Source organism: Capricornis sumatraensis, chromosome 16 (assembly GCF_032405125.1).
Source record: "Capricornis sumatraensis isolate serow.1 chromosome 16, serow.2, whole genome shotgun sequence".
NCBI lineage: Eukaryota > Metazoa > Chordata > Mammalia > Artiodactyla > Bovidae > Capricornis > Capricornis sumatraensis.
The window spans coordinates 36,945,857-36,963,063 of record NC_091084.1 but is presented as its reverse complement, the minus strand read 5'-3'; the positions used below and the strand labels follow the sequence as shown (position 1 = coordinate 36,963,063).

The 17,207-nt window shown below is 49.2% G+C and overlaps 1 protein-coding gene across 4 annotated transcripts in view; it reads right to left on the bottom strand.

The window, feature by feature from the left end:
• Positions 1-14,801, bottom strand: part of ABCC8 (ATP binding cassette subfamily C member 8) — an 80,820-nt gene extending 66,019 nt beyond the window's left edge. For 2 of the 4 annotated variants that reach the window (XM_068989312.1, XM_068989313.1), the window contains exons 1-5: positions 14,654-14,801; positions 13,249-13,390; positions 9,509-9,630; positions 2,344-2,510; positions 468-710 (exon numbers count right to left, since the gene is read on the bottom strand). In XM_068989312.1, coding sequence (XP_068845413.1) covers positions 468-710; positions 2,344-2,510; positions 9,509-9,630; positions 13,249-13,390; positions 14,654-14,801 — 822 coding nt within the window. The remainder of the gene's footprint in view (positions 1-467; positions 711-2,343; positions 2,511-9,508; positions 9,631-13,248; positions 13,391-14,653) is intronic. The other 2 variants (XM_068989314.1, XM_068989315.1) reach the window with 1 other exon arrangement.
• Between the last annotated feature and the right edge of the window lie 2,406 nt (positions 14,802-17,207).

The following is a 17,207-nucleotide window of genomic DNA, read 5'->3' as shown; positions in this document are numbered from 1 at the left end:
ATGGCCTTTCTCAGGGCCTCAGTTTCCACATCAGTGGTTTGAGGAGATGCCTTCTGGCCTAACGCATAGAGTTACTGCAAGGATTAGGTCACTAATGCCCTTGCTTTCCAAATGGGTGACCATCCCCAGCTGTACAGTCACTGAGCTCCAAAAGAAAGACCACAAGACATGGGAAATCCAGTAGGGTTACCTCCCTTTAGAGCCTCAGTTTCCCCACATGGACAACGAAAGTGTTAGACTGGGTGATCTAAACCATGAGGACCATTCCAGCTGCGACTGTCCTATGGGTCTTTGGTCTTGGACTTCTCCCTGGTTCCCTGTGTGACTTAGGGCAAGCCTCTTTCCCTCACGGGACTCAGTGTCCCCACTGTCCCATCAGGGGTTTGACCTGATGCTTTCTGAGCTCCCCGTCTGTGACGCTAAACCAGAGGGCAGGGAACGGACAGTGTGACCATGCCCCCTCTGACCGCCTGGGCATCGAAGGCCTCGCAGAGCCGCTGGTAGTTGGTGAGGGCCCGCATGGCGATGGGCAGCTTCCCAATGGCTCGGAGATCGATGGGCTTCTTGTGGGCAGTCTTGATGAAGGCGTTCATCCACCAGTAGGTGCCTTTGGACAGCAGGTTCACAAAGGGCTGCAGGAAGCGCACCCCCAGGTCCTGCAGGTCCTCTGGGGGCTTCACCTCCCTTGGTGTCTTGAAGAAGATGTACCTCTGTGGGCACACGGGACACCAGGGAAGGGTAAGTGCAACTTCTCATCACCTCTACTTTGTCCCAGCAGAGACCTGGGGTTGTGTCATCCCACCCTTGACTTCTAACAGGTCGGGTCATTATTTGCCTCTTCCCAGGAAAAAGAACCCCCCAACTCCTCTTGACCACCAGTGCCAGGGCCTCCTGACTCATAACTCTTCATCAAGGTCCTACTTTGAATCCCCTGGGCTAGGTTGTGTTGGGCAAGAGCAGGAGTCTCCTATATGCCATCTTCTCTCTCCTACAAATCTGAAGAAACCACCATGTTCATATAGGGTTTGTAGAATGTGGAGCCATGCAGACCTGGGTTCAAATTCTGCCCCCCTCCCCCCACTTACTAGCAAGGTATCTTTGGACAAACCTCATCTAATGTCTCATCTTAAAAGGGGATTTTACTTGTATCACGGTGATGCTGCGAGGGTCAGTGGAGGCAGAGAATATGAAAGCCTGTGTACCCTGCAAATCACCAACTAAAAGCAGAGGAATCAGAGAAATGCACATTAAAGTAGCACTTCACACTCATCAGACTGGTCCAAATTAGAAATGGCTATAGCCCATATTGCTGGTTGGAGGAAGGGAAAGGGCTTTCTAATTCATTGCTGGTAGATCACAGCATTTCTGAAAGGCAATCTGCACAATTAAAATTTCAAATACTCAGGCCCTCTGAGCCAGCAACTCTGCTCCTTGGATTCCCTCCCATAGAAACAGAAGTAGCTTTACATGGATACAAGTATGTTTAATATGCCATTATTTGTAATGGCAAAAATTTGGCAACAAAGCGAATGCTCATCAACAGGTAATGACTCAGTTACGTGATGGAATATTAGGCAGCCATTAAGAAAACTAAATTAACCGTACTAGACTTGGAGGGTATCCTAAGAGATACCTGATAGATGAGAAAAGCAAGATGTAAAAACTGTATATAATATGATCCCATTTTTATAAAACAAACATCGAAAGAAACAATACCTATTTATGTTAAGGAGATATCCTTAACAGATGCAAGTATGTAGCACAATATATTAATAAAAAGAATGGAAGGACACATACTAAAATGTTAATCTGGGTTACCTGGGGAGGGATGAGTTGAGACAGGGGAAGGTGTGAATCACAGAGGGGGAAAGGGAGCAAGCCAAAATGATAAAAAAAAAAAAAACCCAAAAACCCAAAACTCAAAAGATATGTATGCAGCCACACTTACCACATTTACTAATTCATGTGTAATTATATGAATACATTAAAATAAAACAAGCCCCCCCCACCTCAAAAAGAAAAAAAATCAAACTCAGAGAAGCCAGAACCTGAAGTTTCATTTCCTCTCTATTAAACCCGAACCCTATAGCTTTGGCTGTCACCTCCTCTCCCCCTGAGAGCCTGGGGTGGAGGGCTGCTGGGCTGGATGGAACGTTCCTCCTGAAACATCCCTCACTGGCCTCAACTCTCCTTTTGAGGACAGGTATAAGAAGCTGACTCCTTCTAGGACCTGTCTAAGAAGCAGGGTGGTGGCCCACATCCAGGGGCAGGACCCTGGTCAGCAGCACCGCCCTGGCCCAGGTGTGTCGGCAGGTGGGTGGCAGCCCAGGGGGGCCTGCTTACCCTCACCCTGATGACGTTGATCTCAACGAGGAGAAGCATCCCGTAGAGGATCACCAGCAGCCCTGTGAGGCAGAAGCGCAGCTGCGAGAAGCCGATGTCGTGGTCGTAGAACTTGGCAAACTTGATGGTCTTGGTGATGAAGGCCAGAGTCCAGTAGACTAGCAGGGCTGCCAGGGAGAGGCGAGAGAGCACGGAGGGCGTGTGTGCACGTATGTGCATGCGTGTGCACTCACGTGTGCACAAGTGTGTGCAAGAGGACAGAAAAGTGTGTCAGGGAGGAGGTGTACCTGTGGCCAAGCACACTCAGTATGAGAGATGTCTGTGTGTATGAATATAAAAGTATATAATTTTGAGACAGTGAAAGTGAAGGTGTTAGTCATTCATTCACGTTTGACTCTTTGTGACGCTATGGACTGTGGCCCACCAGGCTCCTCTGTCCATGGAATTCTCCAGGCAAGAACACTGGAATGGGTTGCCATGCCCTTCTCCAGGGGATCATCCTCACCCAGGGATTGAACCCAGGTCTCTTGCATTGCAGGTAGATTCTTTACTGTCTGAGCCACCAGAGAAGTAATGTGCATACATTAAAACATTCATGACAGGCATGTTCAGAAATAATTATAATCCTACAAGTCTAGGTGGTCAGCCAAATTTTCCTTTATAATAAATAAGAAGAAAAATAGTGAAATTATTTCTTGAATTTAGCTAAGTTATAGGCACTGTGTCAAATAAGCACTTTAAACATATTTATCTCATTTATTTCTCACAAAAGCCTTGTGAGCAAAGTCCTGCCATCACCCTCAGTTAAACAGATATAGGAATCAGAAAGGTTTAGTAACTGATCCAAGGTCACACAGACATTAAGTGGCATAACTGGGCTAGCCTAATGCCTAATACATGTAGGCTCCACCTTATAATGGCTTCTTTGTGGAATCCCCAGTCTGGGAATATCTTAAAGGTCCTTCAATCTAGTCCTTTAATTTTACAGATGAGAAAGCTGAGGCCCAGGGAGAGGAGGGGACCTGCCCAAGCTCACTGCAAGCTAATGACAGAGGGAAGGTGGAGGCCTAGGCCCCTGGCCCACCTTGCCCAGAGCCCAGTAGGGCACAATGATGCTCTTCAGGGAGCCTGGGGAGTGGGGGGTACAAAAAAGTGAGTCACAGTCCTGTGAGGCAGTGCATATTGTGGTTAGAGCTGGGCCTGCAGCCAGATACGCTTGGGCTCAGATTCTGTGACTTAATAGCTACATGATCCTGGGAAAGTCATTTAACTCATCTAGGCTTCAGTTTCCCCATCCACAAATGGGAATAATAATATTACTACCTCAAAGGCTGTTGTGAACAATGTATGGAAAGCATTTAGCACAGTGAGCCTGGCACACACTAGGTGCTCTTTGGATATCAGGTGTTAATATATTTATTATCTCCAGACTTCAGACCTGGGACCATAAATAATCAGAAGCCATCGGTGGAGTCTATCCTCTAAATTCCTATCTACCCCATTCAAATCCACCAATAAACCAGCCAGTTTTAGCTTACTGGTGACAACAAAAGAGAGCAGTAATTAAGTCCCCCTTTAGGGAGTGCTTTAGCACAGGAAGCCCTTCCCCCTTAGTCCCTAGAGTCATATGGTTTACGATATATGACATATGGGATCTTACATATGATATAAGGTCAGCCTGAATACTTAGAGCTCTCCTCTAGAGGAATCACAGAGAGGGAAGAAGACCATCACCCTGCCTTTCATCCCTGGGTGGGCCTGGACATGAATGCCAGGGCATCTCTTGGGGACAAAAGCTGCAGTCTGTCTCAGCCTGGCTCTGGGCTGGGAACTAGCTTAAGACACTGAATTGGGGAGGGGTGAATGCCACCTGTCTCAGGTCCCTGAGTGAGAACATCAGGATAGAGGGCAGGAGTGTTTGCTTCTGGTCCCGGCTCTCAAGTCTGGATGGTGTCTCTCAGCTTAGCCTGGTCTCCGGGTCACAAGGAATCCCCTAGCTGGATGCCATACCTTTGCCTCCATACCCGTACTCTCCCAACAGACTCTGTCCCAGGCACCAGAAGCTCTGGAGGCCTTCGTGAGGGTTTCCTACTGGGACCAGACTTGTAAATACGTCTCAGATTGGTCTAGCCTCTAATGCTTAACAGATATGAACTGATTTGATCTTTATAAGAACCTTAGGACTTAGCCAGGGACTTACTATTCCTGTCCAGATGGGGAGACTGAGGCTCAGAGAGCCTGAGCGTCTTGTCCAAAGTCACACAGGGAGTTAGTGGTGGACCCAGGACTAAGCCCACAACCCTACCCTACAGTGCTGAGCCCTCAGCCTGTGGCCAGATACAGCAGCGCTCGGTGAAAGCTTAGGGCTTGTCTGAGAGAACGGGAGAGGGGAAGAAACAACACGGGGGCTGCTGCTGAGCTTTAAACTCTGAATTCCCCGGAACCTACCACAACATTGTTAATCAACTATACTCCAATAGAAAATAAAAAGTTTAAAAAGTAAAATAATAAAAGAAACTCTCTGAATTCTCATTACCTCCGCTCCTTCCTTCTCTCTCTGCTCCCTCTCCCCCACATCCTACCTATTACCAAACTCTGTTTTACTTTCTAATTGTCTTGAATCCATCCACTTCTGTCCATCCGGGTGGCCACCTGGGTTGCCACCATCATGTCTCCCCTGGACTACCTTTAGAGCTTTCTCAGGGCTTCCCCACTTCCCCTCTCGCCCTCCACAGACCAATACATTTAATGAAGTATGATCTCAACCCACCCATGCTCATAACAGCATAATTTGTAGTAGCCAAAAGGTGGAAGCAACCCAACTGCTTATGGATGAATGCATTAACAAAATATGGTATATATATAATATATATATATACAACAGGATGTATATATACACAATGGAACATATATATATATATATATATATATATATATATATATATACATACATATACATACACACACACACAGTCATTCAGCCTTAAAAAGGAAGAACTTTCTGACACGTGCTACAAATGAGTGAATCTTGAGAATATAAAACAGAGTTAAATGAACCAGTCACGAATGGACAAAATAGTGTACGATTTAACTTAAATGAGGAGCCTAAAGTAGTCAGATTCACAGAGACAGAAAGTAGAATGCCAGCTTTGAAGGGTTGAGGGTAGTTATTGTTTAATGCGTACAGTTATTGTTTAATGGGAAAATGAAAGAGTTTTGGAGATGGATGGTGGTGATAGTTACCCAACAAGGTGAATGTATTGATTGCCACTGAAGTATACATTGAAAAGTGATTAAAGTAAGTTTTATGATACATATCCTCAATGGCTTCCCATTGTCCTTGGGATAAAGACTAACGCCTGTGGTGTGGCCTTCAAGGTCCTGCCCCATCTGCCACTCTAGCCTTCACAGCTCAGCTCCCTTCTGCCCTCTGCACTCTAGCACTCCTTCCCTCCCCCACCCCAGATTTCCTAATGTGCTTTCTTTCTTCTGCCTCTGGGCCTTTGCACATGCCACGCCTTCTGTCTGAAGCATTTCCCTGTCCCTTTCCCCAACTAGGTCCTACCTATCCTTCGGTTTTCAACTCAAACATGACTTTCTCATAGAACACCTTCTGATCTCACCCAGGTCCATGAACAAGGTTACTTCTCGGCACACTGTAAGCTGCATCACGGTTCACTTTCTGCAGGACTCCAGACCTGTGACCAGACAGTAGCCTCCACAGAAGGACAGTTCTTTCTCTAATACTCACTGCCCTGCAGCCCATGGGTGCATCCTCTTCACTTTCCCCTGTTCTAGAACTTCCAGCTCTGCGGAGAGCAAAACTCTACCTACGGGGAATGGAGGGAGTTAGTCCTTGTTCCTTGGAAAAGGACTGGTCCGTCCAAGGGTGGTAATTTGTGCTTCATTGTTGTTGTTGAGACACTAAGTCATATTCGACTCTTTCGACCCCATGGACTGTAGCCTGCCAGGCCCCTCTGTCCATGGAATTTCCCAGGGGAGAATACTGGAGTGGGTTGCCAGTCCCTTCTCCAGGGGATCTTCTCAACCCAGGGATTGAAACTGTGTCTCCTGCACTGGCAGGCAGATTATTTACTGCTGAGCCAAGGAACGCCCAATTTGTGCTTTAGGGAGAGAATATTATATGCTTTCTGGAGAATGACAAAATGAACTTGCCAGATGCCCAGATAGGGTGTTTCCAGGGCGCTGGTCAGCCAGGCCTGGCGATTAAGGAGGGGTCTCTGTGCATGAGAAGCTGCTTCAGACACTGGTGTGGGAGGCTCTCTGAAGCCTGTGTTTAACATCTCTCCACCTGCTGCCCCTCAGTCCCCCATCCACACTCACACGGGGGCTGCTGGGGTGAGGACGTCTCTTGGACGATCCTGATGGGAGTGCAGATCCCACCTTACCAGGAAGGTAGGCCTGAGCCAGGCTTGGGAAGCACCCCCTTCCCACTCATGACACCAGGCTGTCTCTGGCTTATCATAGAGAGTTCCAGACTTCAGATGTCAATTAATGCTGTGACTTCTGAAACTCATGGTCTGACTTAATGACACACAGTCTGACCACAGCTTAACAGTAAGATGTACAGCCCGGCCTTAGACATGCAGACGGAGCCCCACACAGAGGAAGATCTGTGGATTTATACCTCGAGTCCAACACAGTCTGAGGACTTTTAGACACACAGCTTCATTCTTTTTAACAGCCTGCTTGGGCCCCAGACTCCTGGGTTCTAACCTGGGTTTTACCCCTTGACTAACTGGGGAGACTAGAGCAAACCACTTAAATTCTGAGTCTTGGTCTCCTGATCTGCAAAAGAGTAATAATGGTACTTCCCTCATAGAGTTGTTGTAAGGATTAAATGGCGTTAACACATGTAAAATGGTTAGGATTGTGCCTGACACATAGAAGGTGCTAAATGAGTGTTCGCTGTCATTATGTGTAACCTCTCTGAGTTCAGTGTTCACGTCTGTAAAATGGGGATAGCAATAGTACAAGAGGGAGAATGAAGTGAGGGTTAAGTGAGATGATGCATGGAGGAAGCTAGCATTGAGCCTGGCACACAGTGCAGCCTCAGTAAAGATCAACAGTCATCACTGTTGTTTCTGCCTGGGACCCTGGCCACACGGTGTCAGAAGGTCTAAGCGGGCACTCCTAAGCATTGGCAAACTGCAGGCTCTGGTCCTGGGGCCCTTCTCTTTGCTAAAGCTTACCACATCTGGGCTCAAGTTTTACATGCCACCTACAAAGCCATGACTGCCCTGGACCTCCCCTGAGTGCCCAACTTGTTTATCTGCCTGCCTGATACTTGAGCTGGCTGTTTCAACTCAGTGTGGCTTACACACCCCAACTCCGGCTCCTTTGCCACGGTGGTCACTAACACACTGCTCACGCAGGTGCCCAGGCCCAGAGCCTGGAGTCTTCTGTTCCTCTCCTGGCCCCCGACCTAACCTTCAATCATCCTCCTCGCATTTGCCTTGGCCCACACCAGCTTCTTTGCCAAGTGTGCTCCTATCAGAAAGGGCTTTGAACTTGCTTTACCATTTGCATGCAACATCTGCCGGGAGCCGGCATGAGGAGTCCCGCCCGTGGCAAAGGTCATGAGGTTAAGGGGCCCAACAGGCAAAGGCGAGTCAGGCCTCAAGGGAGCCTCAGTAAATCTGCTCGTGCGTCTGCCCCAAAACCAGAATTTGCCTGCCTTCCTGCATTATGCCTTTCACCTACACTTCTGACATTACGGGGGGCTGTCCCCCACCACCTCTCTCTGTAAAGGAGTTAACTTAGGACTCCAGTTAATAAATCTCCTGGGTGTGGTCCAAAAACTCCTCTGATGGCTCTCTAGCCTGCCTGACAGCATTATCCGGCCACATGTGATTGTTTACAGCCTCCCAACTGTGAGAGGCACGAGATGCTTTAAACTTTCTAAAAACAGATTCTTTTGAGAAGTTAGAAAATTATTAGTATAGTATTAGCGAGTTAGTTAGAAATTATGTTGGTGAGGGGTTTCATTGCTGAGTTACTGATTGCCACCAGGCCTCCATATCCTTAGGCACCTGGGAGTATGTTAATCAATGTAATTGGAATGTAGGAAAAGAAATATAGTAGTTTTGATGTTAGCAATACTAGACTTTTTGAGTTAATGAATTTTCTCTTTTGTTATAGATCACTGTACTCCTCTTTCTTTGTTATAAATCACTGCGTCCTTGCTTTGTAAAAATGTAACTTTATCACTCTCTTAAGACTACATAGATCTTAAGGGGAAACAAGTTTTCTGATTGATTAACCTTTATCAATAGAAAGATAGGTGCAGCCATAAAATGTTGATTGGTCTCCAGACCAGAAGATATTGTGAACAAATGTAAGACCCTTGTAAGAACAAAGATATGCTGATAAGGGTCGGAGCAGCTGACCCTGCGTGACTCTGTTTCTTGCATTTATCTCTATGTACAACTAAAAGTATAAAAGCGGACCTGGAAAATAAAGAAATGGACCAGTTCCTGGAAAGACTGGTTTCCCCCGTGTTGTTCTTTCCTGATCTCTTCTTTTCTGGCTGAATTCCCATCTGGAGCATGGAAGCTCGCCATGTCTACTTACTTGCCCTGGCTTCTAAGACCCACGCGAGAGGGAGCCCAAGGCGGGGCACCCTCCGCTATTCAAGCGGGCGCTGGTGGCCTACATAGGTGGTGCAAACTCCTTGTCTCGGAGTTTTATTGGTTCTCCGCATAAACCAAGTTATTCAGCCTCTTTTCTCTAATTTTCCTACTACACTATTTCTTTCTAATCTCCCTCCATATCTTTAATTAAGCAATTAATTCCTCAGACACTGACACCGTCTCTGCTTTGATTTCCCTGGATGCACCGGGGCTGGACCTCAGCAAACATCTACCCCCCAAAGTCTGCGTGCCCACTCTTGCCAGAGGCCTCCTCCAAGCATCCTATACAGACAGCAGCACGGCCTTCCCTCTCTGCCCCTTAGCATACTTTGTGTTCTTCTTAGCATCATCACAACTTGTCTGTCTACTGTCTTTGTAGGTCTCCTCCACCAGACTGGAGGCTCCACAATGGCAGGGATTTTTCTCCACTTCTAGCGCCTAGAACAGCGCCTGGCTCAGGAACAAATGGAAGTCCCTATTCCCTCCCCCTCTCACCCCTCCCGCTCCCCTACCGATCAGCAGCTTGGGGAAGTTGGAGGTCTCGATGTTGTGATAGTAGACCACAGAGGTAACGGCAGCCATGAATGCCATCCCGGCCGGCATGTACAGGTGGAGATGGCGGGACTCGGTCACCCTGAGGGGAGGGCAAGAGAGAAGGAGAGAGGAGATGCGGGTGAGCTGCGCCATACCCCGACAGAGCAGCCCAGGTCTCGTGTTTAGGGCGCAGCATGCAGTGTGGCCTCCAGAACACACGTGTGGCTGCTATATGTTGGCAGCTCTGCTTGGCACTACCCCAAACACGTCTATCAAATAAGGGGCCCAGGCGATCACACGGAGATGCTACGAGGGTTTGGTGTCCAGGCTCTGAAATTCATGGTCTTCTCTCCCTGGGTTCACGCTTACAGAATCTGGCAGAGGGAAGCTGGCCTTGGCAGTCACAGCTGCAAAGCATCTACCCTGAAACCAGAATGCAGAGAAGCTGGGGTCCTGATGCCACCACTAAGCCACCACACCAACTAAAAAAAGTGGCCTCTGGATTTCTTGGTAAATGAGACTGTAAATGTTGAGATTCTTCAAGCCTTGATTAGTGGATAGTCTCAGCACAAGGTCCTCACACTGTTATAGGAGGTACAAGGCAGTCACTAGTGGGGACGCTGGGAACAGCCAACACCCTGCCCAGGGGGCCTTCAAAACTCTTGCCTCTGTACTCCTTGAAATAACTCTGAAGTGACTTCCTTGGCAGCTCAGTGGCTAAACACCACACTCCCAGTGCAGGGAGCCTGGGCTTGATCCCTGGTCGGGGAACTAGAGGCCCCATGCTGCAACTAAGACCCAGCACAGACAAATATATATCAAATAAATATTTTTAAAAGAAATACATAGAACATTTTTTAAAAAGAAAGAATTTTTAAAAACTCTGTACTCCTGCATAGATTTTAAGTGACATCTAAAATGTTATTTCATAAGTTTAAATACAGTCTTCTGTTTGCAGAAGGTAGAAATAATAAATATTTTATAAGATAAAATGAGAATGAATAACCATAATTGAAATAAGTATTTTATGACATGACTTAAACAGATTTTTGGCTGCTTTATTGAATAATACATACTGACTTAGGTAACAAATTAGGTAAAAGTTTCTACAGGGCTTTTTCCAGTTTATGCTGGTCTGGGAAAACATTCTATGTTAAGAAAAAATTTTTCTAAATAACCTAAAAACCTTTGGCTGTTCTAAATTCAGAGCACCACAGAGAAATAATCCTTAAAGGAAGACAAGAAGCCCTATAGGTTAGCCCTATACCTTAATTCATCAGTATAGGAGGCCTTGCATATGTGCTAAGCCACTTCATTCGTGTCTGGCTCTTTGTATCCCCATGGACTGTGGTCTGCCAGGCTTCTCTGTCCATGAGATTTTCCAGGCAAGCATACTGGAATGGGTTGCCATGCCCTCCTTCAGGGGATCTTCCCTACCCAGGGATCGAACCCATGTTTCTTGTGTCTCCTGCATTAGCAGGCAGGTTCTTTACGACTAACACCAACTGGGAAGCCCAAAAGAGGCTTATACTTGAAGACTACTGCTTTAACACCCCCTCTCTTATCTGCCCTGTAGACTTCCCAGCAAGTCTGTAAACCCAGGGTGGGTGGATTGGGGGTGTCAGAAGGCAGGGACGGTGGCTTCTCCTCCAGTCTGACTCCCTTCCCATGTCCCTCTTTCATGCTTGCCTGCCCAGGGGTGTAGGCTACAGATGGAAACCATCAGACACCAGGCGACAAGTGCCCATCTGAGGAGCTGACCCACCCTCTGGGGAGCTGATGGCGATTTTCACTGAGTGTAGAGAGGTTTGGGATACAGGTGCTGCCCACACAGGAGGGACTGCTGAACGGCCATCAGGAAGGAGTCCCCAGCCTGATTCTTTCCAGTCTCCCACATCCTGGGAGTGTGCTCTCTGCCCAGGGCTCTGCCACTCTGCACTCTGCACCCTCTCCATGCTCTAATATCATCCTGGACTCTCCTATGAAGCAGGTCAGGCAAGGATTATGAAGCTCATTTCACAGGTAGAGAAAGTGAGGCCCAGGAAGGCTGAGTGGCTTGTCCAAAGCCCCACAGTTGGTACGTGGCACGGCAGATATGCTGGTGAAGACCGAGGTCTACCTTCTCTACAGAAATGATGTTTTCCTTTCCATTGCTTTGTTCATTATAGCCCAGTGAGTATCTTCTGGCCCCAGGGCTCACAAGGCAGCCCTCCCCTCTCTGGCATTTGCACTGTTTTGGAAAGGGTGCTGGGATGGAAGGCAGGAGGCAGACTTTTCACCTGCTGGTTATGTGGCAGTATGCATTCTTGTCCTGCTCATCCCTTGGGCTTCGGAGGAAGCCCAAGGCAAGCAGTTATCACAGAGATTATCTCTGAAGCCCGGATACGGTGGGAACGGAGGGTGAGGGAGTATGTGTATCGATGAGGGTGGGGATCCCCGATCCCCTCCCCCTGCCATCCGACTCCAGGAGCCAGGGTTGGCAGGAGTGGAATCTGGGCATAGTCTGACCCCAGCTCAGAAGGGTTGGACCTCAGCTATTCAAGCCAAATGCTCACCACCTTCCACCACCACTTCACCCAGGGAGTCTTTCTTCCTTAATGCGATGGCTGCTCACCTCCTCCTTGTCTGCACCCCCAACTGCTGACACACCACTTTCAGCTGCAGTCATCTCTCACCTAGACTACCGCAGTCACCTCCTAGGTGCTGTTTCTACCTCCAGCTACTCACTGCTGCCACCCTGCCCTCAAGTTCTCACCTCCAAGTGCTGTGCTGATTACATCGCTTCTAAACTGCCTGCAAAATTCAACTCAAACACTCAGCCTGGCATTGGAAACCTTCCTGGAGATGCCCTCAGTGTCCAAGCCTCAGCCTTCACAGCTCTGGTGTGTTTCACACTAGCCCCGCTGCACTGCCTCACTGTTCCCACCCTCTCTGGAATTCCTCTGCTCCTCAGAACCCTAGTCATCCTTCCAGATTCGGCTCAGAAGGCCCCTCAACCATGAAGCTTGCCCAATCTGCCTTCCTTTATCCTCCCAGAGTACTTGCAAGATTATTTCATTTATTCTCTTAAGGAGTCACTAAGAGTCTATGGAACTTTCTCATGTGCCTTGCACGGTGAATACAAAGATGAATAAAACGCAGCTTCCAACTCTGAGGCCTTTCTAGCTAAGGGGGAAAGAGTTTGCAAATAGATACAGATGAGAACATAGAGTATGACCTGTGCAGTGGCAGAGGTGTGGAGAGTATGCTGTGAGGCCCTGGGAAAGGTGGGCATGGGGAGAAGGCCTTTGGGAATGAGGCTCGAGACAGGGAGGGCCAACTGTGAGGAACCTGGGTGCCAGGCTAAGCACTTGGGACCTTGAAAACAACTGGGAGCCAAGGAAAGATCTCAAGCAAGAGTGATTTTTTGCCCTGAGAAGGTAACTCCAGCAGTCTGTGGGAGAGGCTGAGTATAACTACAGGAGCTATGGTACTCTAATAAATTCTAGGATTATTTCACTGGGTCTTGGTGTGCAGATATGGGTAGGGCATGATTCTCAGTGCCCAGTGCCTGGCACAGAGAGCCCGGCACACGTATGTTAGGTAAACGGTTGTTGAATTTATTAGCAAATGAAACCGTATCAGCTCATGGAATACAGGTGAGCTGGGGTCTCCTTGGGCCTTTCGGGAGGCACCCTGGAAGAGACCCGCTCTCTTCGGTTCTCTGCGAGTCACTCACCCATCAGACAGGATGCCCTCCGCAATCTCACACACCAGGACGAAGAGCAGCATGAAGGTCAGGACCCAGCGCAGGTTGTGCCCAGGGAAGTGGAGCCACGTGCTGTGGTGAATGTGCACCTTGGAACTCTGACTGCCCCATCCTGCAAGCAGACACAAGAAGAGGCGGGAAGCCTGGCTCACCTGGAGGAGGTTTCATGAACCCCAGGAAAGTGCTTAGGCACTGGGCCCATGGTGGGGATGAGGAGTGTACCCAGGACAATGCCCCAGTCTGTTCACTTGAACTAAATGTCTTTGCATGAAGCCCAGACCCATGGAGGCCCACATGTGTAGGTACCCATTTTATATCTGGCTTTTCATGTGACAAACTACAGCATAAACAAACCATCTCAATGAGAGCAACAGTGTAAATGCTGGTACAATTTTTGATGTATCTGTGAGCATAGCTTCCTTCCTAATTGTCTTTGTCAGTAACTAACAACTTTTTGCTTCTGCAGCATCCTCTTTTTAATTCTGTGACAATTATGCCTTTCTTCCCAAAAGCTGTGTATGAATGTTAAGATTTGCTTTTTTTTTTTCTTAATTAGAAGGAATTAACAGGTTTAGGGGGAAGCAGGGTTGACAGAGTGAGTTGACAGAGCTAGCCAGCTTGAGAAACTCGAGGTCTTGGAGAGACATTAAGGAACCTCAGGAAAGAGGCACTGAAAACCTCCCGGGAGGTTCCACCCAGCTCTGCAGGGGGTTTTCAAACAGGACGCTGGGGGCCTCCGGGGGTCGCTGCTAAGTCGGATGGGCTCTGCAAGGAGCCTGAGAAGTTGCCCTCTAGGCACACGCGCGCCCGGATGGGGTTGGCTGGGGAAGCAGAGCCTCTTCTCGCTCAGGGCGAGTGGGATCCCAGGATCTCCGGAGGCTGCTGACCACCACTGTCTGGCTCAGCCCAAGGGCTCGCAGGGCCTCCATCCCAGCCTCCGAGGCGCAGGCTGCTCTCCTCCCTGGCCCCAGTGGCGGCTGACGAGGAGGGTGCCCTGGGGGAGGGGTGACCCGGCTCCCTACATAGCGCCTCTGAGAGTATAGCCCGACCCCCTCCCGACCTTTCCAGCACGGAAAGAGACCCCCTGCCTTCCCCTTTCTCCATTCCGGCTCTAGCCCCGCGGTGGCAAAACTTGGGGGTCCCCTGGGTCAGGAGCGTCCGCTGTGGTTGGCGCGGTTTCAGGGACATCCCAGTAGTGAGGGCTGCGCGGGTATGCGAGCGCAGGGGCCGAGGGGCATCATACAGAGCACCCCGGAGGGAGGCGAGCGGCGATCGCCCGCCCGCAAGGGGACACCGAGAGCGGCAGGACGCAGCGCCTCCGCCTCCCTCCCGGCCTCCGCCCTCCCCTCCTCCGCCGCTCGCCCAGGGCGCTCACCGATGAACAGGATGGGGAAGGTGATGAAGAGCAGGAAGACGTGCGGCACCACGTTGAGCGCGTCCACGAAGCAACCGTTGTTGAGGACGCCCTGGTCCACCCGGTAGGCGGCCGAGTGGTTCTCGCTGCCGCAGAAGGCCAGGGGCATGGCGGCGCCGGCTCGGGCTCCGGCTCCGGCTGCGGCTGCAGCTGGCTCCACGCGCCTCGCGCGCTCTGTCCCCTGTAGCCAGGCCCCCGCCCCCGCCCCGCGGGCCCGGCCCCGCGGCGCTCCCGCGCCCCCACCCCCACCTCCCTGCTCCGCTACCTGTGGGCCCCCGGGGGGCGGCGGGAGGCCGGACCCGCCCGGCTGCGCTGGGACCCGGAGTTCCAGCTGCGGCGCCCGCGCGAGGTGCTGTGCGGGGGGCCGCCTGGTGGGTGCCCCGCTGCGCGCGCACGCTGGGGCATGGGAGAAGGCAGGCTGGCTGGGTGGGTGGGCGCGCTTGATTCTGGGTGGGAGGCTGAGAGGTGCAGAAGAGAGGAGGGGCCTCGTGTGTCCGGAGTGAGTGCCGTAGGAGTCTCACTGCCCTGGGTCTGAAATGTGGGCTCACCTGGCCTGGTGCTGGTGGATGAAGTTAGATCTGAGGGTCCTGATGGAGGCAAAGTGGAACAAATCCCACCCCACATGAATAGGAAAAGCATTGAAAAACAGAATCCAGGGGGACAGTTCGATTGTTTTCAGAAGTCCTTCCAGGGGCTGGATGTTCACAGGTGCCTTATAGCCTATCCCACTCTTTCACAAAGGGCATCTCCCAATACTCCTGCTAAGTACAGGTTATAATCTCTCCCATTTTTCTGATGAGGAAACTGAGGCTCAGGGAGTTTACATGACTGACCCAAGGTCTCACTGTATCCAGTGAAGGCAATGGAAGGCAGCCAAGAGAGGTGGAAAGACAATGTCACCCTAAGCTGTATCCTTGGTGCCTCAGTGGTAGAGAATCTGCCTGCCAATGCAAGAGACACAGGAGACTTGGGTTCAATCCTTGGGTGGGGATGATCCCCTGGAATGGCAAATGGCAACCCACTCCAGTATTCTTGCCTGGGAAATCCTATGGACAGAGGAGCTGTAGGCGGGCTGTAGTCCATGGGCTCACAAAGAGCTGGACATGACTGAGTGAGCGTGCACACAAGCTGTAGCCTTAACCTGACACACACAAGCTTAAGGAGTTCAAGAACCCTTAAGCTTGTGAAATTGTAAAGACAGTGTTATGTCTTTTTGGCTTTTTGGAAAAATTCTCATAGGTCTGTGGTCAAAAACAGTTTATGTCCTATGAAGAAAGAAGACAAAGGGGACTTTGGCTTAGATTTTAGAAGAATTTTCTGAGTTAGAGGTTTGCAATATAAATGCATGTATTCTCAGGGGGAGCTGGGGCGTCATCAAGGAAGCACTCTTCAGTCCCTTTTCCTCTGAGCCTCTCTGAGCCTGTTCTGAGGCCACTTTGAGGCTCAGAGCCTTTCCAGAACATTGTCGAGCAGGGCCTCAGCTCTGCCTCAGGCCTTGAGAGAGGCCAGGGCAGAGCCAGGCGCCAGAGCAGAAGGCAGGGGGGCTGAGTGAAGAGCTTAGAAGGGTAGGAGATCAGAGTCTGAAGTCCTTGGACAGTCTCTGACTTTGGGGAATCTCCATGAAGCTGAAAGAGGCCTGCCGTATTAGCCAAAATAGTGAAAAGTTGGTGGCGGTAAATGTCCAGTACCCGTGAAAGGAGTTAATTAACATGGGTGAAGGCAGTTACAGAAAAAGTGATTGCTGAGTGCATGTATGTAACCACGTGGGAAAAGCTTATGAGACAATGTCAGGTGAAAAATCAACAAATAAAATTGTATGTTTCCTTTGATTATAGTCATATTAAATATGTATATTTGAATGAAAGCCCACAGGGGAAGCTCAGACTTGGAAACGGTTGTTAGGTTAGGGTGGTGTATAGTATACATTAGCTGCTGTTGCTGTGCTGATTCTTATTGTTATTACAATTCTCTTTCTGTAAGAATGAAACAACTAAGTTTCAGAGAGATATGATGTGCCCTTGGTCACCTAACAAGATTGTTTTTAGGATTTTATTTTTGACTCCCAAGTTTTTCTTTCCACATTTTCTGCTGCCATTTTGGGGACTTCCTTAGTGGTCCAGTGGTTCAGTCTTCACATTTCAGTGCAGAGGGTGCAGATTCGATCCCTGGCTGGGGAGCTAAGATCCCACCTGCCTTGTTGCCAAACAAACCAAAACATAAAACGGAGGCAATATTATTGAAGTAACAAATTCAATAAAGACTTTAAAAATGGTCCACGTTAAAAAAAATCTTTAAAAAAACCCAGCAACTTTTTGTTGCCATTTTGTTTTTGTAGTTATAATTTGTTTTTCACACTTTCAGCAATGCTATTTTACCTTTCAGTAGTAGTAATATTTTATTGTGGTTATTGAGCCACTCCGTCACGTCCGACTCTTTTCGACCCCATGGACTGCGGCTCTCCAGGCTTCCTTGTCCTTCACCAGAGAATATATATGTGTATTCCAGTAGTACTATT